This window comes from Lathamus discolor, chromosome 14 (genome assembly GCF_037157495.1).
Source record: "Lathamus discolor isolate bLatDis1 chromosome 14, bLatDis1.hap1, whole genome shotgun sequence".
NCBI lineage: Eukaryota > Metazoa > Chordata > Aves > Psittaciformes > Psittacidae > Lathamus > Lathamus discolor.
The window spans coordinates 8,634,329-8,657,396 of NC_088897.1; the positions used below are offsets into that span (position 1 = coordinate 8,634,329).

A 23,068-nucleotide genomic window follows, 5' to 3' on the forward strand; every position below is an offset into this window, starting at 1 on the left:
CTAGGGCTGGTCCATTTCAAAACTAATGTAGGAAAGAAAAGTTTACAAAATCCTGTGTGATGCTTCTGTTTGTCCTTGCTGTCTCAACCCTCTTTCTCTGCCAGATCTTTCCTGCACCCTCTCATCTCCTCCATACTTCACTTTGGTGTGCAGTTGGACTGTGCCTGCTGAGCATTATGCTGAATTGTTAGAGCCTTCACCCTTTCTATACATCTGTCCCCTTGCACTGAAAGAAATCTGTGCTTCCTGTGGAATTCCTCCTCTTTTCTCCTGCCTGTTGTAATCTCTGAGTTTTCAGACTTTCTCCAGAAATTGGATGGTCTGAGAGGAGGGAACTGGTTCATTGTTTGTGACAGTTTTGGCTCTCAGGGCTGACATGGGGTTTGGCAGCAGAGAGTTGTCAGTTCTCTAGCACAAGTTAGCGTTCTTGTGCTAGTGTGTGGCACATGTGAGCTCAGCGCAGGGAGGGAGATGAATTTGCAGAAGCTGCCTGTGTCAGAGGGCCAAGGCTGTGCAGCCTGTGATGCCTCCTGCCTGGCACAGAAGCAGAAACCTCTGTGTGTCAGCCATAGATAGCAAGTGTAGGTACAGCACACTGAGCCACAGGCACTGCTGTGGTAAGAGTGCTGTGGATTGAGACTGGAACATGTGTTTTCTTGGGGACTACTGCACAGTTGGCAGGTGATATACCTTGCCTGCTATTGTATCTGATTTGTGTTTGTCAAACAGAATTAAACACGTTATCTCTGCCCAGCAGGTATGGTTCAAAGCTAGCAAGTGTCTGTTCTAGGGAAGGTAAGTATTAATACCTGGAAATTTATGCACTAGGGCTTGTGAGACACTTGGTCTGCTGGAAAGCAAATCCAGCTGGAGAAAAGCTCTGTACATCAAGACTAATTTTGCCTCCACTGTAACATTTTGGCTGTATCTGTCCCTTGGTGCTTTCCGTTCATCTTTGCTGTTGGTAGGACGCAGAATTGCTGAGTTGCAAAGTCTCTTGGGGATGTGTTTCTCCTATGAGTGTGTGGAAATTGGTTTTCGCTGCCTTTACTCATCAGTTCACAATGGTACTGTCATTGAACAAGGACTCACTGGTGTGATTGTGCCAGTCACAGGAGCCTCAGTAGGAGGGTCTGCTGCTAGAGGTGCTGTCTTAAACATCAGAGAATGCAAACAAGCTGCTAGTGTAGACTGTAGTTATAAATATCAGGTTATTATGGAAGCAGTTTTAGTGAATGAAATGTCTTGCCACCTATTCATGCTGATTGTCAAGTGGGTTTTTGTTTGTTACCCTATTAAGAGGTAAACAAAAAAGCAACTTGTAGCTTCTTTGTGTCCTTTAGAGTGGCTTTCACTGTCAGTACTGCAGCGCTGGGGCTCCAGAGGTGATGGAACAGAGATTGTTCTTAAAAACAACACTTTTCTCTAGTTTGAAATGAAAAATCTGAACTGACAACGAGTCTCTGGCTTTCTATATTTTAGAGTACTATAAAATATAAACTTCCAGTCTTGTCTTCAAGGTATTTGAAGGTATCTATTGGCTTGTATTTTATGAGGATGATGGTATGTTTTTGTCACTGTCAGTAGGTGAGAGTCTGTCTACTTCCACCATGTGTAATGCCAACAGAGCGGCTGTGTCAAGCACTGCCCTGAGATTTCTCCAGGGTGGAGTGGCAGCTGTATTCAGTGCTGGTGTTTTCTTCTTACAGGTGTGATCCCTGCCTCTCGTACCAGCCTGGTGCCATGGCTGACATGATCTTTGGCAGCGGGACGGGCCAGTGGGTGTGCCCAAACGACCGGCAGCTCGCACTGCGTGCCAAGTGAGTCCTCACCATCCTCCTTCTCTCCTCCTAGCCTTGGCTCTGGCCTGAGTGGTTTCCTGGTATCTGTGCGGAGCTCTGGCCTCATTCACAGGAGTTTGCTTGTCATGCAAACCCCTCTGTAGCCTAGAAGTATGCTGCTTGGGTGGGAGAGGAGCCTGCTACCCTGGGGCTCAGTGCTTGGCTGCTGCTCAAAGTTGCCAACCTACACTGGAATTTGCAGTTTAGCTGCTATGTGGTGTGTTCCATCCCACCAGCCCTCCCCTGGGTGAAAGGAAGGGCTTAGAGGCAGGCATATATCTCTGTAGCACCCTACAATATAATTGATAGCATCCTCCAGCTGCCAGCACTCTTTTGTATTAGGAACTTGTCATTTGATCTCATTTCCCCTGAAGTTAAATTACTGCATAACCTAAAGACAAAAGGGATGGAGATGAGTCAAGCACTACAATTGCATTTGTTTCCTGTATGCTTTTCTTCTCTGGCAGGCAGTGTCATGCCACTGCCACCTCTGCTGTTGTCTGAACCTCTGGGGTCAGCCTGCTGTAGTGTTAGAAAATAGGAGGTCACACTGTGTCTGGGGGGGACTGCGAACAGTGCACACCACTGCTGCTTCACCTGAGAGCCTCATTAAGACAGCTGTGTCTGATAGTGTCCTGCATTCTGCAGCAGCTGTGACTTTAGCCAGTGACCTCTAAACCCCTACTGAATGGTAATTAATTTTGCTGTGAAAGCTCCTGCCTGTCCCCAGGTGAGCTGAGGAGCAATGTCAGCCATTGTATGTGGGGCACGGAGGGAAGTGGATGCTGAAGTCCCTATGGGGGCCTGGGTTAGGCCAAGGGAGGAGGTTGCCAAATTTGTATTTCCATGTGTGGCTGATGATTTGTGTGTTCAAACTGAGGACCTTAGAAACATGCCATCTGGAGAGAGGGGGGTGCAGGTAATCCCTGTGTTCCAGAGTCTGCCTTTGGCAGTTGTAGTGTCTGGCATCAGTACCCATCTTTGCAAGGATCCCCCCAGGATGGCCATCCTTAAGCACACTAGTTTTTCTTTATGGACAGAGCAAAATAGGAGTGAGGACATGGAGTGGTAAAATACGAACTGGAGCAGAGAGGAAAATGAGAGGACAGGGAGAGACAGCGCAGCACATAGTGTTGCGGGAGGAGTGATGTGGTGATCTGGTCAGTGAGAAGAGACTCCTGCTTTGGACATTAACTAGGGAACAGACTTCTCTGATGGAAGGCTGATGTGGGCTCTGTGTGCCTGGCAGGCTTGGGCTTGTGGGACATGGCAGGGGTTTTGTGCTTTTCTTTCACAGCTTAATTCTTCCTTCTGCTCTCCCCACTGCCACCATCCCCAGGCTCCAGACAGGCTGGTCAGTGCACACGTTCCAGACTGAGAAGCAGAGGAAGATGCAGGCTCTGAGCCCACAGGAACTTGAGGTCATTCTGGAAGTCATCCGCAAGGCAGAGAAATTGGACATCATTGAGCAGCAGCGCATCGGGTACAGTCACGTTCTTTTGTCCCCTTCCCTCAGAAGGAAAGGTCGGCTTAGACAGAGGAGTGGCTCTCCTGGCTGCCTGAGCTCAGCCTCCATCAGTCAGAGCATCCCTTAAGTCAGTTATTTTATCCTCCCGTGTTGCTTGTTTGGAGAGGATGAACATTGGGAAGGGTGTGGTGTTTTCTTTCTGCCTCTGTCTCAAGCCTTTCTTGTGCCTTCTTTGAGCCTTGGGGCTTGCTGTAGTTGCAACCACTGACACAGTGCCTGGTAAATGCAGCCTCTGCTAAGGCAGCTGCCCCAGTGGCTGCCCAGTGGAAGAGGCTGAGGAAGATGTTGATTTATGCAGCTGCACCCACTGCTAGTGGACTCTATGGCTCAGGAACTGCTCCTGGCGGCACAGTGAGGTTTTCCCTTGTCTGCAGCAGCCCCCTGGGATTTTGCCTGGAGCAGTGAATGCGTTTGTTCTAGTTGGCTGAGCCCTCTGGAAGGGGTTTGCTAGCTTGAATTATCTAATTTATGGGCGTCCTTTTGCTGCTGCAGATTTCCATTTGCTTTCAGTCCTGCTGGAGGTCTTATTTGTGAGACAGGAAGCTCCCAGCCCATGTCCAGCAGGCTCAGCTCCCTGCCTCCGTGCTTTGCTCTGTCCCTGCGCAGTGCCTGTTAGTGCTAACAAGACCTGACACTGATGTTTGTGTGATATAATGGAGACCCAGCAGCCCTAGAAGCAGCCAGCAACCCCGAGGGGCTGATCGTTCTGTGTGGTGGTTGGTGTAATTGCAGAAGGTGATAGCCTAGCTGTGCCCATGCTGAAGCACTCTCTAAAATGCCTTTGTTAAGTCCTGGGAATTTTCTTGTGCTGAAGTCAAGGATTATAAATCTACTAACGATGGCTCAGCCTGGCTGTGCTGTCTGACCTCATCACCATAGGCAGTACCTCTTTTAAATAGACCTTGCCTTCCTCTCAGTACAGGCCTTAGTTGATGGGACATTAGTGCTAATGAGGATGAGGTTGCATGGACAGCAGGATTGAGTTTCCTCCCTGAGCCACAGGCACATGTGTGGCTGTGGCTGGTCACTGTCTCTGATAAATGCCTGAGAATTGCCAGGCAGTGATCTCATGACAGCAGCCCTGCTCTGCATGCTCTCCACATCCTGCATTCTAATTGCTTATCCCGCCTTCCTTCAATTTTGTAGTCCTGCTGCTATGGACATCGTGCATACATATGTGCTTCCTGTCTTCCAAGCAGGCTGTCAGTCACAGCAGGGAGCAGTTTCTGGCATTCCTGTACTACAGCCAGGCTCATTTTGGTTTGATGGCTTCAAGTCTGGCCTTCCTGCTTGTAGTGAATGTGGGCAAGTCATGTGCCTGCAGTGTGGCTTTCAGGGAATATATGTAAACATGGAGCAGAGCTTGGCAGGTCTAACTCCTCTGCCTTTTCCCAGTGTTGTCTGAGTTGCCCTGATCTGAGCACATCATTGTGCTGAGACTGTGGCCCCAGTGACAGTGGGCTCCTGAAGGGTGTAGGATCAAACCCTTCTTGTGAGCTGTCTGCCCTGCCCCCACTATCTGAGTCAGACCTCTCAGTAGTCAAAGTTTTTATTATTCAGGGCTTGGTGAACATCAATAGATGGACTTAAACAGGTTTTTATCCCCTGATGACCAAGAGCCAGCTGATAGGAAACACTTGAGTGTAGGGGCTGAAGTGAAAGTACATATGGCTTCCAGCAAGGGGCCCCAAAACTGCACAGAAGCAAAGGTAGGCTGAGTATGGAGCACCTGTCTGCCGGTTTTTGGCATGCCTCAGTACCATGTGCTTCCATTTCCAAGGTGAGTGCTTTGACCTCTGCTCTGCCTCTTCCCCACAGGCGCCTGGTGGAGCGGCTGGAGAACATGAGGAAGAACGCGATGGGGAATGGCCTCTCGCAGTGCCTGCTTTGCAGTGAACTGCTTGGGCTGCTGGGTAGCACGTCGGTCTTTTGTCAGGATTGCAAAAAGGTGGGTTTAGTTACACACAGGTTCCTGCATATTCCTGGTGGCAGACCTGTCTAGAAAGTCCACCAGGCCACTTGGAATCTGTCAAAGCATCAGATTTTCTCTTGCACCCCTTATTCCTTAGGATCCTAAAGTGCCTAAACTGCAGTTTGTGCACCAGCACCCTCTGCATCTCCCACTCCGGGTTTGCAGAGTGGGAGAAGGGGCAGAAATGTAAGACAAGCAACTGATAAAAGAATCTTTGTGCTTTACTGTTACTTACTGCAAGGTCTGCCCTTAGGCTTTCCAGTAGTGCCTCTCTCTGGAGGAGTCAAGTCCATCTTCAAGTTCCAAACCAGTGTAAAGTTTCCAACTGTGTGCACTGATGGCTGCTTGTGTTTGAGTATGTTGTTGGCAGGACTGTATGGGAGCCGTTTGAAAGGCAATATCAGTTTTCAGGCAGATTGCTGTTCTGCCAGCACCCTGAGGGATAACTGTTGCTTGTCTAGACTCTGCAGCCAAGGGGTTAATCTGTATTGCTGTGGAAATGATGATCTCCAAGGCAACCACCTTATCCTCCCTCTGCTGGGAGGCTGTTTTTCCTGCACTTGAAGCCCATCTTTCCCTGGGGAGAGCACTCTGTAAGTGACTTTGCCTCAGCATGTTGCATGGGGAGAGGTGAGGGTACCTGCTGGGTGCAGGAGTGTTTCTGACTTGCTGGTGGTAGAATGGAAGGGAGCAGCCTGTGCTGACTCTGTCCCTGGTGCGTACGAGAGCCAAGGAGACACTTGCTAGTGTCACCCACCCTGTCACTGAGGAGGTGTCCTGTGGATCTCCCAGGACAGCACTGGGTAAAACCTGCTCCTTACCATGGAATGGTGCATGTTGGCACCTCTGTGGTTAAGCCGCCACTCAGGCCATGATGGAGAACTTTTTGTGCTAGCATTGACAGCATTTGTGCAATGCAGTTCTCATGCAGAACAGGCTGCCAGGCTGGGCCTGAACTGGTCCGTGGTTGGCTGCCAGCACTGCTGGGCTCAGAGCTCTTGTAAGAGAAAGAAGGTGGGTGCCCCTTGGAGTCAAAACAGAGGTCCCAGCAGCCTTCCATATATGCTTGCTGGGCAGGAGCTGCTGTGAGCTGTGCTGCCTTTGCTGTCGAGTGAGTTTCTCCACTGGATTCAGTTTGCAGAAGTAGCTTGACTGAGGCAGGGGTTATACTGGAGATTTCTTGTAAGGCAGTGACTGGGCAAGTAAACACAAATCTTTGAACTTCTGGGTCCTAAGCCAGTATTTTAGTAAGTGTTGGGGAAGCAGTAAGGTACTGGGAAGTTAAAGGTCTGGTTTGAGCTGAAGATTCAGGCAGCTCTCTCAGTGAGGCGCATGGGGAGTGTGGGCTCTGTGCATGTGTGCTTGTGGAGAATAAAGGGCTGGATAGCAGACAGGAGACGGCTGGCTGTTTCCTGCGTTTCAACCACATGGAATAACAGGATGTGCTGTATTCTTGCCTCCATCCCTTGGTGATTCTGTTTTTACCTTGTTCAAGGCCAGCTAGGTCACATTGCCACAGTGCTTTCTAATCTTCCTGTGAACCCTGTACACTAATGAGGAGGCAAAAACTGATTCAGCCATTTCCCTGTCCTGTCCATTTGCAGTAGCAGGTAGGAACCCCCTAGCTGCAGGAGCCCCAGCTGTGACTGGAAAACCCCAGAGAAGGGCTTGGATTTTAGGTTTTAGTTTTTATGGTTATTCCCTTTTTGTCTAGAGTCTGTTCAGGAGCATTCATACCCAGGTTGTTTTAAGGTGAGAGCCTACTTTTCCAGTGTGCATTTTGCAGCTGCTGTCTGCTTGTTTGCACTTTCCAGCTGCGTGCAAGCTCAGGGCAATGCTGACTGGGTGTCCTGGGCTTCTCCCGTTACTGTTTTATAATGCTAAGGAGTGAACTGGGGGAGCAGTCAACCCTTCAGCAGAGCACACACAGTAGACTGTTACTTTAAGCTCGTCCCATCTCATCCAGGGATATCCATCACTCATGCAGTGCTGTATGCAATAAGAAATGACTTGTCAGGGAATTATAGATTTTTAAAGTTCCTGTTCTTCTTGCTGGCGTTGCTCTGTTACCATCTCATTGCAGCTCACATAATTCAATAACAGGAATTGTTGTAATGATGCATCTGAAACATAGAAAAGAACTTAGCTTCAGCAAGTCCGTTCTGCTAAATAGACGTTCTGTATTTCTTGCAGCCTGCTGGATTTTCGAAGTGCCACATTCTGTTTTACAAAGCATGTATTTAATGTTAGCTTTTATTATCCTAGATATAAATGCATAAAGGCAAGACAAATATGTATTCGTATCCAGATGTGTTAACAATAACAGTAGTTAGAGAAAGCATAATGGGTCATTTATTGTGCAGGGGGTATCAGTGTCATGTATAAAAGGTGAAGTACAAGTAGGAGAAGAAAGTGCCTTATCTTGTATTTAAATAAGAATGGGGCTGCATTTAATGTCCTTGATTTTTATGTCGTCTTCTGAGGTACTGTGAATGATGCTCAATATAAACCCAGTTTATATCAGAACTGTCAAAATTTATGGCTAGGAATAAAATCGCTTGGAAACTTCCACTAGAGGGAGCGTTTGAATGTGCTATACACGAGGGGATTGGGATCTTTGAGGGTATTTAAGACTGGGTTGCTCCCTCAGGTTTTGGTTTGAGGGAGGGAGAATTTGGGGTAGTTCAGGTGGTGTCTGCTAATTGCATCTGCAATCCCCCTTGGTTTGGGTAGCACCTAAGTGTTGAGTATTGATGCATCAGACACAATAGGTTGCTTCTTATTTCTCTGCAAGGATGAGGACTGGAACAGAGAGATGGAGAAGAGCACCAACCTTTGTGGGGCTGCTAGTGCTGCCTTCCATTTTCTGTGCAGCATGACAGACATGCCTCTGGACTATGCTGACCAAAACAGTTGGGTGCATTTATTCATGCAATGAATCATTGCTTCAGGTACCATCATTCCTCCTCCAGGCATGGGCAATGAGGGCTAAGTGAGCCACTGAGACTCATCCTTGAACACAGGCCTCCTGTCTCAGAGGAGGAGCAGCCTGGTGGCAGGCATATGTAAAACCTTAGCTGGGGAGATTAAATTTGAATGTCTCTAAGCAAGGTTTTGCTTTCCAGGGCCCTCTTCTGAGTGGCTTTTGCTCTGTGAGGATCAAAGAATTCATCCAATTTCTCATTCAAGCTGTAAGCCAAGCCTGATACACATCAGCTTCATTATATAATATTAGGTGATTCAGGTTGTAAATGGCTTGTAATGCCAGCGGAGACATGAAAGTTCCCTTGTGCAGCAGCAGAGGCCGTGTGGTATTATCAAGCATTCTGCTCAGACAGTGTTCATGTAGGCATGGCCCTGCCACAAATCAATAGTTGTCAACTGAATGCTGAAATGGAGGAGAAACCATGGGGTTTGAGACTATGTATGTGAGGGAAGGGAGGAGAGGATTTCCAGTCTAGCACAAACTTTTTTTGTACTTAGTTATAGCTGCTTTCCATGGCACAGTGATTGGGGTTTAAGATTAAAAAAACTCTGGAAATATGCCTGTTGGTCATGGGCTTTGATTTGCCCTTTCCAGTTCTCTTCTTGCCACGGAGTCAAGGACTATACTGTAGATTGGCCTTTGTCTCATGTCCATATAGACCTGGAGCAACTTCCTGTGATCGGTGGTTCTCCAGGTTAAATAAAATTGTGCCATGATTAAGTTTTTAAGGAAAACAAATCAAAACTGTTGGGAAAGGTGCTTCCTGACCTTCTCTCTCCCAAGGGCTATATGGCTGTGGGGAGCTGCTAACGCCACCTTATTTTTTCCTCTCTTGTTTCAGAAAGTTTGCACCAAGTGTGGAATAGAAACCTGTGGAGCCCAGAAACGTCCTCTTTGGTTGTGCAAGATCTGTAGTGAACAAAGAGAGGTAAAATACAACTGTGGAGAGATGGGGCTGAGGAGCATGCACCTACCTGCCTCAAGTCTGTGCTGAGCATGCATGGGCTCTTCCCTGTGCCTAGGTGCTTGGAGAGGAGCTTGGGACTGGTTTTGGGAGGCTCAATGAACAAACACAATGGTGAAAACTTTGATTTATGAGGGAGTAGAAGGAAAAAGTCCCACAAAATCTCCTGCAGCCTGTACAGCATTGTGGGATTTTTTTGTCATAAAGAGACTGTTACCTTCTACCATGCTCTTTCCCTCCCAGCTTTGTGGCAAATAAACTTTGCTAACACTGGTTCTTCAATACAGCTGGAGAGATCTAGAGGATAACTGCAATATTTGTCCCTCTAAAAATAACCAGCATTGCAGTTTATAAGTCTGTTTCCTCCCTGCCTCCAAAATCCCATAACTTGACAGTGTGTGAGACTTCTAATGCAGGTCTCTAAATTTTTATATCCTTCATCCTTGACTTTACACAGCAAAAAGTAATGGCCTGCCTCAATTTTTGTCTGCCAGCCAGCATCCACCAACATCAGGGCTTGCTGCTCTACAGTGAAGTCGGTGAATTTGTTTTGTGATTACAGAAGGATTTTCACTTGTTCCCATCAATTTCTTTTGGACTTTTGGTTGTGGTCCTTGAACATCAATCTAGTGCAGCTATTTCTGACCACTGCAACCAACCGTGAAACCTGGATACTCTGCTACATCCGTTTTTGAAGTGTAGTGAGAGCATTTGTGCAGGTGTTTTGCTAAATTTTTTTGCTGGTAGTTGTGGAAACTTGGCTTTGCTCAGGTTTTACATCAGAGGGGACTGTTTGTGCGGGAGCACTTGCAAAGTTCATGTTCAGCTAAGACGAGGGGTACATGGGTGCTGCCAGTCCTCAGCTTTTGAGCAGCAGTGCGGGTAGGGCAGGCAGAGAGCATTCCAGCTCCTTGGACATTGCTAATAACTGGATACACTGAATCTTCCAGATGTTTTGAATTCCAGATGTTTTGAATTCCAGATGTAGGTCCCGAAATGGAGAGTGAGGCAAGTCAAGATATTTTCTGTGTTCTGCAGAGAGATGGGTATGGGACTGAAATTGTCTTTATTTATGTTATTCTGTTCTTTCTGTAATTCTTTTTTCCTCATCTCACGCTGTATAATTGTTTGGGGTTTTTTTGTGTTTCTTATAAAAATGATGAGGAGCCATGGTCACTGGACAGAGAAGAATATTAACCTGTCCAATAAGTGTTAGATTGGCCAGTGTGTGAGGGTAGGGTAACCTTCAGAGCTCACGCTTTCTCTGAAACCAGAGATAAAGCCAAAGTGCTTTCCTAATGAAAATGGATGGAACTTTCCTTCTTAGACTAACTAAAAAATAGCCTCATCTTACTTCCCAACCCTAAGCTTCATCTTTATCTTTTGATTCTATTTAAGGTCAGTTCATGTCTGTCTGTTTTCTTGCTTGCAGTGATTCTGGTGACCTGATAATGGGAAGTTTGGAAGGGTAACACTGTGGACATGCAGACAGGCATCAAGTCATACATCCCCTCTGTCTTCCCATATGCTCTGCTTTTAATCTGGGAGAGGGCAGGGAAGCATTGGGAATTAGAGGAAGCCTTGAGGGATGTCATCCGGGGCAAGGAAGTTGAGGCAATATCAGAATAAATGCCTGGCAAGTGGTTTGATCAAGTCTTCCCTAAGTATGTGAGGAAGAGATGAGGCTCTTGGGCCTCAGACTGATGACTGGTGCAGTCCCTGATACTAGTTCTGGTGTCATGGTATTACAGGGCATGCATTAAATTAACAGGTTTCTTTTCAGAGCTTGTGCTCACAACGAGTTCCTTATTGCTGTCTGTTCTTGTGATTTGGATCTGTCTTGTATTGCCATCTGCTATGGACCAACCCCATTTGGCCATGCTCTTTGTTGAAGGTTATATTTGCTATCAATGAGTGCAGATGGTTGTCTGGTTTTTGGGATCAGATGCTCTCATTTCTGTCTAACCTTTGAATCCCTTGCATGGTGAGTAGGAGTTGGACCTGTCTTATTTCCTGGCATCCAGGCAGGGAGCTTCAGGAGCACACTGAAGCACTTTGTGTTGTGTGATGCAGTAACAAGTCAAAATCACCCTTCTTCTCTCCCCTTCTCAATGCACAGCTTGTCTGAGCAAGGTTGTCCTTTAGTCCATGCCAGCAAAATACATGATTAAACTAGGCTTGTCCCAGGCCACAGAGCTCTGGCAACACCTCCCCACTTGTCAGGCCCCTGAAGTGGGCCAGCTCAGGTGGGTGAGTGTTTGATGCTGATTTGGAGTGCCTCCCCCAGCAGGTGTGATGAGATGTGGTGTTTCCAAGCTGGGTAATTCCACCCACATCAGCGCTTTGATCGCTGTCTAATTTTCTGAACCACTGCTCAAGCTATTTGAGCATGATATTTATGAAGCTCTTGATTCTGTTAGCAAGAGACTGTCAGGCAGTGAAATGAGAAAGAGGTCATTTGGAAACCTGGGTGGACTAAATGACGTTGGCTAGAGTTAATAAGTGTCATCTGGCTGGGACAAGAGCCTAGGACTGTAATTGTTCCCTTTAGTCTCTGCCATGCACTGAGTGAGCACGTGAGTCTTGTGGCCCACCAGGATCTCAAGCAAGCATGGTGGGGTTGGACACATATGGTAGTTAACAGCTGTGGTGTGTGGTGGTGTTCATACATGCTAAATCTCATCCCTCCATCTTCCTTGTTGTTATTTATCCCTGTAGATTTGATTTAAGCTAGTTTAGCAGTAAGTTTAGTGATATGTGGTAGTTCTCTCCCCCTTTTGCTGTGTGGACAGAATCTGCTGGCTTCAGTAACACTTTAATCATCTGTCTGCCTGGGTCAAAATGAAGACCAAAGTAACAAGCTATTGTTTACATCAGTTTTTAGTTGGAGTTGAATGCTTGGTGCCCATGGATCCCTTTGGGAATCCCAGCCTCGGCCATTCAGAAGTGTTCTTTGCTGCTTTCTGCTTCCTTGAAAACCTCTACTGGGAAAGGCTGTGCTGCATAGCAATGAGGAACAAGTTGCTCTGACACTGTCTTATTTCTGGAGAGTGGAGGCAATTGATGGATTCTGTCTGCTGCTTGTATCCCAATCATCCACAAGCAAAACAGTGTGTTGGGCAGCACTTGAGCTGCTGAAGTGTGATGTGTACGATCAGGGTAAGGGTCTCCAAGGTGCCAGGAAGGTGCTGGGGATGAAAGTACTGTGTTCTGACATGGCTGGGACCTGAAAGAGCCTGGATGTTCTTACTGACAAAGGGAACATCCCCAAAGACCAGCAGACACCCCTGCATTGTGAGTGCCTCTCTTCCTGAAATAAGATAGACCTCACCTGCTTTAGGCCAAAACTGGCTTTTTGGACATATCGCTTGTCCCAGCTGTTTGTAGAGGTATCTGTTGAAAAAAACCTTTTTGTTCTTCCAGGATTCTGTCGACATTTGCCTTTGCAATTTAATTCCACTTCTGAGGGCAGTGCAATTAAAGCAGATGCAGATTCTGGCTTATTGTTCCTGCCAGCAAGGGTAGAAGCAAATTCAATCAAGATGACATTCACTTTCGAGGGCAAGAATCTCCCTTCTTCCCTCCTCCACGTGTCGCATTGCCTTTCTTGGCTTTGCATCTTGCATTGACTTTCTGGAGAGTGAATGTGGAGGACTGATCCTCCCTGGGGCAGTCCTGTCTCCACATGCATATGAAGTCCCATGGCATGATTAGAAAGCCTGTTCCAAGGCTGCAGTAAACACTGGCCACAGGTTCGCAGTAAGGCTGTTCACTAGGTTGGCAGTGAATCAGTGATGCACCCATGGAATGAGAATGCAGGGCAGAAGGGGAGCAAGTCCTCCAGCAGAACGGGCTTATTGCAGCAGCTGTCAGAGGAGCAAAACTTGCCTGGGAGGAGCTGTGGTAGGCATATATACAGCTGGAATGATTCCCCACTGCCAGCCCTCGGGCAGAGCACGTGAGTTTGGTAACAGCTTGGGCAGCAATGCCCATGCTGAATTAGTTGCATGTGGCTGAAGTCTGCCTGTCACCTGGCCTGAAGGGGATATGGGTCCTGCTGTGCTTGTCAAATCCCTCCTTAGCTGTTTAACTCTGCACAGCCTTGTTTTGACTGATACCACCAGGTTCTGCAAAGCACCTTCCTGAGTTACCACTTTATATATGTATATATATATATTTTACATCCATAATTAGCGATGCTATCATCATAATTAAAATACTCTTGGAAGCATTTGTGCACATTTGCATTTGAATTGACACATCAAAATTGTAGCGATAATGAAAACAGCTTTAGTAGGGTGGGGGGAGATAGTTATTTTTTTTAACCCCATCAAATATGAAAGGGAGTGTCAGTTATCAGGGACCTGTTAAAGTTTTAATTTGTCCCCTTCGCTTCACTTTCCCTTTAATTTCTTCTCTTCCTCTAAATGGCATTTTCATGGCTGGCTGGATTTTTTGGTTTATCACAATAAACCATGCAGAGGAAGAAGATTACTGCACTGGAGCAAGGGAGTTGCCTCCTTCCCCTCTTGCCCCCAGGGCTTCCCTTTTCACATATGCACTCATACAGTTTTGAACATTACCAACCAGCATAGTCTGGGGTTATTCCAGCCTGGTATGATGATTTCTTGGCAAAATACCATCCTGATGGAAGGGGAGTGTTTATTTTGGGTGACTCTGGATTGAATCGAAGTGATGTGCACCTGTTTGCAATTCAAAGAACTCATCAATAGCCTGCCATATTATTTTGGGGGTGGTAGAAAGTGGTTAGACTCAAAATAGTGTCCTCTAGAATAGAGCCACAGGAAAAAAAGAGGCCTGATTGAGAGGGGAATGATAAATCATGGAAGGCTGGCAGCCATTGCAGCATGAGAAACGTTGGGGTCAGGGGTGTGATAGATTTTGCTATTCCGGAAACAAAGCTCCGAATAGCAATTTCACTGCCTTTTAATTTTCTTCATCCTCAAGTGCTGAATGTGGGAGTTGACAACAGATTGCTGTAAATAATGTAATTGGAAATCTCTGTGTTATGGAAAAGCAGATGAATGCAAATAACGAAGCTGAAGAGCGTTTGCTCTTTCTCCCTGCCAGTGGTTTGCAGCATGCCAGAGCCATGGTGGAGAGCTGGGACAAAGTGAGTGTGTGGGCATGTGCTGCGTGAGGGCAATGCCAACGAAGTCCTGCCAGGGCGGTTGCATTTGCAGGTGCCTTTCTCTTCAGTAAGCATTGTAGCCCATGGGAACCTGCTCCCTCGCCTTGCCGCTGCTGGGAGATTGAGCCAATAGTGCTGGTGTCCGCATGGGAAGCTAAAGGTAGCTGTTTTCCCCTCACGCAGACCAGCCTAGACTGCTGTGAAGGAACAGGGCTGCAGAATGAGAACAGCTACTGCTTGGCAAGCAGTAGGTGGTAGAGCAAAATGTGGCTTTGCAGCAAGGATCCTTTCTAAGCATCTCTGTTTAGGGGGCTTGTGGCTTGGTGAAGAGAACTCAGTGGGGCTGCGAGCATTAGTTATGATTCCTTCAGCTGTGATCCTGTCCCTTCATCAGTAAGCCCTAATGTTTTCTGTTCAGAAGTTTTGTGTTTTAGCACTGTTATGTTCAGAGAAGGAGAAGGGGGAGGGAGAAGTCTGAGCAGTAACATGTGTTTCACCATGGCCCAGTGATTCTCTGTTACGTCCCATTTGCAGGCTGCACTTGAGTGTGCTAGGTAAAAGTACACATCTGCTTCTCACCGTCTCATTCTATAGCTAGAATGATGGCTTGATGCAGCTTTTAATAGGAATGTTATCAGGGCTATAAAAGGCAGTGAGCTCTCTGGACTTGTCATGGCCATGGCTGTTAAATTGGTTTAAAATAATAAAATAAAGCTACTATTGCTAAAGTAGCTCCTCGTCCATGTCCTCCCTCACTTTAGTTTAGGGTAGGTTAGGTGTCAGGGGAAGCAGAAAGACAGGAGTGGATTTTGGTTGTCTTTGGCTGGGCAGTTTGAGCACAGTGGGCTTGGGGACAGCTGAGCCAGTGAGCTGTGGTGGGGCTGCTTTGTCCTAAGCCACACACTGGGCCACTAAGTCCTGATCTGGGATCGTGCAGATATGCATCTTCCTTCCTTCAAGCACTGAGAGCAAGGGGTGAGTGATCAATGTTATTTAAATTTCGGTTGCTGCAGGAGGCTGGAAGAAGCTATTTGTCTCTCTTGCTGATGAAATTCCAGCTCTACCCAAACTCAGGCTGCTGTAGGGGCTGGATTTCACCTTGTGTGCCAATGGGACAGGTGGGAGCAAAACTCTTTCCTCCTTGGAAAGAGCAAACTTCTACTAATAAACATGAGGTTTATTCTTGAAGAGCTGTTATGGATTTATTAATTTAAAATCAAGCAAGAACTTTGCTGTCGGGCCACTCTTGCAATCAATGAAACTACCATCAATAGCAGTCAGCAGCATTGATCTGTTTTGATGCATGGATGCTAAAACTAACCTGTGTGCCCATGTGCAGAACAGAACGTGAGCTGCTGTCGTTTTGGATGGGGCATGCTGCTAACCTGAGGGGAGCAGAGGTGCTAAATTAAAACAGGGGAGAGCATCTTGCTGCAGCGATTTTAGAGCTGATCTCAAAACAATTTCAGTACTGCTGTAATGAGACCAAACTGTCAGAGGCACCAATTTAAAGTGAATATGTATTGTAGGCTCAATTTTATACTAGTATTACTAATTCAGAGCTGGGTGTATTCTGTTTCTATAACTGGACTTGGTTTGGGGTAGTGAGGAACCTGGGGGTGACCAGCCTTTTCTTACAGCAATCCTTGCTGTGTCTGATTGGGTTTATGGTGTGCCTAAATTGTAGCTCGCCTGAAGATAATAGGTCTCTTCAGTGCTTCAAATTAAATTACAGATGTTGCAAGGTCTGTTTAGAGAATGGCTGTAAGGCTTGCTTCCTCCCTGGCAATTTGTGCAGGGAAGCTACGTGCATCCCAGCTACCCAGTGTGTGGCAGGGAACAAATAACCTGCCCTCCTCAAGCTGTGGCACTCACTGGGGGGCAAACCCTTTGAGTGCAGCTGCTCCCAAGCCTTCTTGCCTACCTGAAACAAGGGAGACCAGGGCTTACCCAGCCTATGGTTCCTGTGTACGGTTACCCAATTTACAGTACACTGAGCTCCACGTAGAGGTGTCTGTCCCAGATTTAAAAACCATGTTCTGTTTCCTGACTTTTGGTTTTGTTGGGGTAGCAGAACACGATCCTCCAGTGTCCCTGTGCTGCGCTGACATGTGCTGTTGTACAAGCTGTACCAAATGCTGTGCAGTCCCTATGTGCTAGCAGAGGGGACAGGAAGAGCTGTGTCAGCTTGTGCCTTCACTGGCTGGGTCACTGTTTTGGCTCCTTGCATGTGGCGAAGGAGCTGGTAAAGTGGCCTGCCTGCCAAGGCCCTTTCTGTAGAAGAACTTGCAGTTTTCTCCCCTTTGGGGAATTGGCTTCCCAGCTTTTTGCTTGAATGGCAGACTTGCCATCCTTCTGGGCTGTTACCCAGCAGGAAAATGTTAGTGTGGTTGCAGGATCATCTCCTTGTTTTTACATTCTGCTGTGGTGTACACGAGCATCTCTCTTTTACAGTAACTGATGTGTGTGCTGGGTCACAGTGACCCTGTACTGCTTCTGCTGGGTGCTCTTTTAAAATGCATGCTACCAGGTTTCCCTCCTGCATTCAGATTGCTTTCACTTGGCTTTCAAGACCCCAAACACAGGGATTAATTTAGCTCTCTGGTGATGGCTCTGGACTAGGAACTGGACAACCTGCTGAGCAATCTCCTCCCATCAGTGAAATGGCAATGGTGGTGTCCTGCTTTTTGTGCCTGCATGAGAAGAACTTCTCATGAGTGCCAGGTGTTATCACTGCCCTCTGCTTTGATTAAGCCCTAAATGCAAATTGCAAACATATTGCTGTAATTAAGGACATCTGCATTTGTACCCAGTGCATCATGGTGATACCATATGCAAGACGCTTTGAAAACTTGGGACAGAAACACTGCTGATCTCCTTCACTCTGAACAGAAGTGCAAGGTTTCTATCCCCCTGTATGAAATAGCTAATTATATTTTTACTACATTAACTTTTGCCCTGGTTGTCTCATTAGCTCATTATTAGACTGCTGGAAGGCACGAAAGAATTGGGTCTTAGGGCCATTTCTCCTTGTCTAAGCTGCCATCCTTTTCCTTTTCTCTGGCTCACAGCAGGCTTTATATTAAATATACTTAATAGAGCTCCTTCATCATAAGCAGCATTAAAACTAAATTGGAGAGTAGAGGGCATTCTTACAGGAGATATTACAGTTTAGCGCTCTCAGTCTGTTTTCTGCTACAGGTTTAGGTGGTGTTTTTCTTCTTCTGGGGTTTTCAAGCCCACCCATTAAATGATCTGGCTTGGCTTGAATTTCTCTGTGAAATGAGCACCAAGGTTGTGCCATCCAGGATGCATAAGGCAGCATTTCTGCTGTTCTGGCATTGCCGCTTGTGTCCCTCAGCTGCTGGTGGTCTTTGACTCTCTTGAAAGTAAAGAGGGAGCTGGCCCAGGAGGAGCGACTTGTGAGGACTTACTGCCCTTCCAGCCAGTGCAAGACTTGTTTTTCTTTAAGCAGACCATGTGCTTGGAGCTATTGGCACCCATGGCACATGCCTGCTTTCTCCAGGAAGCTTTTCTTTTTGTGCATTCCCAGTGGGAAAGCAACAGCTGCAGAATCTGAACTGCCTGGTTCTTAGTGCAAGCCAGGGAACTTCATCCTGATGGCCTTGTAGTAAGTGTGGGAACATGTGTTTGACTCAAGCAGGGCATCAGAGAAAGAGGTAGTCTTGACCCAGAGTATGTAAGAAGCTCCATGGTTTGCGTGGTCACCTTGAGGTCAAGCTAGCTCAGTGGGATTGGCTGGGCTGAACTTGGTGGGAAGGCTGTGCTCTCTTGCCGTAAAAACCCAGGCTTAAGGTGTTGCGTCTCTTTCTCTACCAGGTTTGGAAGAGGTCTGGTGCGTGGTTCTACAAAGGGCTGCCCAAGTACATCACGCCTTTGAAGAGCAGCAGCAAATCCAGTGAGCAGCACTCGCAGCCTTGGCAAAGCGAGCCAGCCATGCCGGAGGCAGAGAGCATTGGGACCAGCCGATCCTTCACCTGGGCCAGGGGAAAAGGTTGGTTGTCTGCTCCGTGCCCAGGAAGCAGGTGGGAAGAAAGACCTCGCTTCTACTGTGGCTAGCAGGATTCAGCTAATAGGGAAGGCCATGCTGGAGGTGAGGGATAGCCCACAAGAGGTGGTGTGTTCCTTATGTGAGTGGTTTTGGGGTTTTTATGCTGTGGTGTATTTTTCAGGTTTCACTGTTACTGTAAGTGCGCATTGGTGGCCCAGACTAGCCCCAGTCCTCCTGGACCCTCTTTCCTTCAGTTTACCCTTGCATTCCTCTGTTCTTTGCAGCCCCCACTGTTTTGCTGGGACTGCCAAGGGACAGACGAGCTGTGAAGCAGGTACCTGTCTGCAGTTGCAGCCCAAAGAGCTGCTCCTGCCAAAATAGATAGCATGGTGCCACTGCTGGACATCGTTGTGCAGCCAAGTCTGACAAAAGGCTGGTCTCATTCCCTCTGTTCTTGGGGCTGCTTGCTCCTTGTTTCTGCTGCTCTAAAGAGCACCACTGGGCAGAAACCTCAGGTCACTTTGAGCTTTGTAATTAAGAAATTACACCGCTGGCATCTCCCTGGGGTCTTCCTGAGTCCTGGACCAAGTGGGCAGAGATACTGTTCCACACCAGTGGGTAGGAGCGAGCTAATGCTGTCTGTGTCCTTTTGTGGCTGACTCCTCTTGAACAGGTGAGACTGGCAAAGGGTGAAGCTCCTTCTCCAGGCCTGCAGAGGTTTGCAGCACAGAGAGCTCAAGGGTGACTTGTTCTTTAAATGTGTCTCAGAGAAGCTGTTAATCAACAGCCCTGCACAGGGCTGGGGCCATAGCACTGACAAGCCTGAACATTTATTAGCTTCAGCACTCACATCCCTGTTCTTTGAGGTAGACCTTGATTGAAGCAGACTGCAGTGTCACATGTGGCATCTTGGATCGCTGCTGCATCAAATCCCATTCACAGCACAGCCTCTTATGTCTCTTTTCCCCTTTCCTTCCACCTGTCCACCCTGTCATTGCTTGTATGCCCACTCCATCACCGTGCCTAGAGCCAACTGTGGGGAGCAGCAGCTTGGCATTGAGAAGCTGAGTACTCAGGGTCATTAGCACAACAGCGATGGATACTGCAGAATTAAAGCTACTGCCAGTCTGCTTTGATTTCTCTTCATTTCATTTTGGTATGGATTAGCACAATTGTCTGGCCTCTTTCCTCTTCTGTCTTTTGATATTAGATCCCCTCAATGCCAGCAGCATACGTTCTTCTACATCAACATTACTGGGAGTGCAGTAGGGAGAAAATAACCTGTTAATAAAGGGGACTCAGGAGAAGGGTTTACAAACTTCCTCTTTAGGCCCCTATGAGGAAAGCACTCCCAGCCTCACTGTAACTTTTGTAATTAAAGACAAATTACATCAACAATAGACGGTTGTGCTTCCCTCTAGGAGACATTTGGAAAAAGAGAGTTGTCTTAGCAAATGAGCTGATTAATGAGGTGTTTTCTGTTCACATGATACACCAAACACTACAAGTCCAAGATGTTGAGCCCAGACCTGGCCTGCTTTTTAGTTCAGTTTTTTAGCTGAGCTTTGTTTTGGGAGAAGGCCTCCCCCTAAATATTGGCAGGAGCAGAAAAGGAGCAGGTGGAGGACAGCAAAGTGGCCTTAGGTAAGCTTGGGTGTGGGTGGTGAGCTGCCTTTCTCCTCGTGCTGTGATATTTGGCTGGCTGCTGTTTTATGGGTTGGATAGTACTAATTTATGGTTTTATTTTCTGGTCATTTCTTTCCTTGTTGCCCTTCTCTGTTAGGCCACCTGTCCTCTGGACAGCTTTAAGTGGGCATAGCGGGCTGTAATTCATCTCTGAAGCTGGGAGTTTGTACAGCTCACCTCTCCGTTTAAGCGTGTTTCACCTGCCAGTGCTGGGACTTTGTTGTTTGTCACCCAAAACCTCTGCAGTGTGCAGGGCAGATGCCTTTCCTCGTGGAGATGATATAGCTGTGATATTGCCAGCGTGAATCTGCAACTGGGCCTGGGCTGAGCTTTAAGAGGAGGTGGCTGACAAGACAGCCTGCCTTACCTCTGCTTGGCTGATAACATCTGTCAGCTCCCACCTTGTACACCCTCATCTGAACATGTCCTTTCTGCACGGAGTGAAGCCCTGTTGCTTGTTTGGCAGGATGTTCTCAGGAGCGAGCTCTGGCATCTCACACGCCTGCCTCTGACAGGCAGCTCTCAGTAGGGTTTCTGTTATCTTTGCCAGCCGTGTCTAACTCCACCACTCGCTTCCTGAGGTGCTGAAGGAGCCATCTCTTAGCTATTAAGGGATTCAAGTCAGGTAGGACCAGCACAGGCACATCCATGCCCTGGCACAGCCTCTGGAATGCCTGCTAGAGAAGGGTGTCCTTTTGACATCCTCCATGGCAAGAGCTGCCTTTCAGCAGGGATGGGACAAACCTTAAGTGTCCCTTTTTCCCCCTTAAAAGGAAGGGCTCAGTGCCATGCTCTGGGTACCAGCTACTCCTGCTACAGGAGGGTGGGAAGGCAGCGGGACTGAGGGACTGCAGGAATGTGCCTCTTGGAATAAAAGGCAAACCCACCAGGAAGAAGTTTTATTTTTACACACCCATTATTCCTCTGGCACTCACTGATACTGGGATTTGCCGTTGCCTTTAGTTTTTCAGTAATAAACAAGCAGTTGCCATGGGAACCCTGCTATTAGTTAAGGCACAAATGTATTGTCATGGGGAGAATAGCAGTAATATTTCTTGTGCTGGGGAACAGCTCTGCTCCATGTGGTGGAATGTGGGTGGGTTTCTGCACTGGGTCAGGGAGGATGAGGCCGTCAGGGGGTGGGAAGCAATAAGCAGCAGGGCTTCCCTTCTTCCGAACTCTGAGTTCTGCAGAAAAAAATGTAAAGCATCTGGGTGGAAAAAAGAGAAGTGTGATTCCTGAGCTCTTGCACTGTTTGGCATGAGGGCTGCCTGCTGCTCTGCTTGGTCTCTGGTGGTTTCTCCTGTTGCAATGTGCTCTAGTCCTGTTGCCAAGCAATGCAATATGCTGGGCTCAGTGCTGTCACTATCAGAGGCAGAGGAGAAGCGGCTGGGCAGGGGGATGTTGTAGGTTCATGTGGTTTCTGTGTGCTGGAGGCTAAATCCTGAGTGATGAAGCAGAGAGGAGAGTGCTGGGGTACATCAAGTGCTTTGCAGGTCGTCGAGGTGATCATCCAACTTCTCTACAGCTTTGGGCAATGCCAAAGCTGCAAGTGTGCTGCTTCTAAAAGGGAGAGCAGTTGAGTTCAGTCCCCTCCACCTGCTTGGAGATGGCCATGCAACTGTCCATGCTGGTCATGATCTAGTGTAGAAGCTGCGCTGAAAGAGACACTTGGTTTGTAACAAAACTCTTCATCTCCCAGCCATCTGGCTGCTGCCAGAGGGATTCAGGCTCTCGATGAGTGACCCATTCCCTGTGGGAATACTGCTTTTCTTGCAAATTTTATCTCTGCATATTTTTTATGAGCTTTTTTTCAGTCAGCTGGATATTGAGGGATAAATCTGTTACGTTCTCTCAAAGTACAGCTGTCCAATGACTCTTATTGATATATCAGCAACTGCTGGAACACCAGATTTATGACTTCTGGGCTCTGGAAAGTGCCAGCAGAAGGTCTGGGATCTTTGGGAGAAAAATTACCTTAAAGGGAATTATTGGTACAGTGGGTAAAATACACTCTTATTGGAAATAGAGAAAATGAGAGCAGACAGGGCTGCTCCTGTGGTGCAAGTGCCTTTGTGTCATTAATGTTTTCTTCCTCTTGTGCTGGTCCTCTCTGAGCTGCTGAATGGCAGAAAGGAAGGCAGCTAAAGTCACCTCCACTGATTCACTGGGGCCTTCTCCAAATAAATCCTGATTTCCAGAATTTTTAAAGGATTCATGGAGGAAGAAGCTGTTCTAAAGGGATGGATTTGATGAATCCAGAAGGCCAGGAAAGGATCATGACCAAGCACAACAGGAGCACATTTTCTGAGGGAATTGGGCAATGAAACGGTCAGAATGATCCTCACAGCTGAGATTTGGGTTTTATAGCAAAAATATACATACTGGTTTGTCTGGTTTGTGTTATGTATCTTTTTTATTTATAGTATTTATATATAATTCCCCACCTCTCCCGGGGAGCTTTAGGGAATTGGTGAACCTGTCTTTAAGATGGCAAAGCCCAAAGCCAAACCTTTGCTTTGAGGATGCTTAGCAAGAAGTGAAGACACCCCCAGCTTGTACCAGGGCTTTGCTCTGTGCCTGGCTCAGCTCCACAGCCCCTTTCCCTGCAGGTAAAAGGTCCCATTCCTGATGGTGCCAGGAGGGGAATGCTGTGGGTGCAGAAGGAAGTTCTGGTTCCCTGGGAAGGTTGTGCAGGCAGTGAGGCAGCTTCCCAGCAGTACGGTGTGCGTGGGGAGCTGCCTGCAACAGCAACTTCAGTAACGCTTTGCAATAACTCCGGGAGCCAGCTTTAATATCCTCAGAGATGTTAACTCCAGCAAAGTGCTATTTTAGCTATTAATGTTTATTTTTTTTAATAAAATATTTTGTGTAGTACAGATCGCTGCCTGAATACAGGAGCATCTGCAGAAGTCTCTGCCAGAAAT

General features: G+C 47.3%; 1 protein-coding gene across 7 annotated transcripts in view; it reads left to right on the forward strand.

Moving 5' to 3' along the window:
- RPH3AL (rabphilin 3A like (without C2 domains)) overlaps positions 1 to 23,068 on the forward strand; it is a 42,476-nt gene that overhangs the window by 6,575 nt on the left and 12,833 nt on the right. For all 7 annotated transcript variants that reach the window (XM_065695139.1, XM_065695134.1, XM_065695133.1 and 4 more), the window contains exons 2-6: positions 1,710 to 1,820; positions 3,181 to 3,324; positions 5,188 to 5,317; positions 9,169 to 9,255; positions 18,284 to 18,458. In XM_065695139.1, coding sequence (XP_065551211.1) covers positions 1,744 to 1,820; positions 3,181 to 3,324; positions 5,188 to 5,317; positions 9,169 to 9,255; positions 18,284 to 18,458 — 613 coding nt within the window. In that variant the 5' untranslated portion in view covers positions 1,710 to 1,743. The remainder of the gene's footprint in view (positions 1 to 1,709; positions 1,821 to 3,180; positions 3,325 to 5,187; positions 5,318 to 9,168; positions 9,256 to 18,283; positions 18,459 to 23,068) is intronic.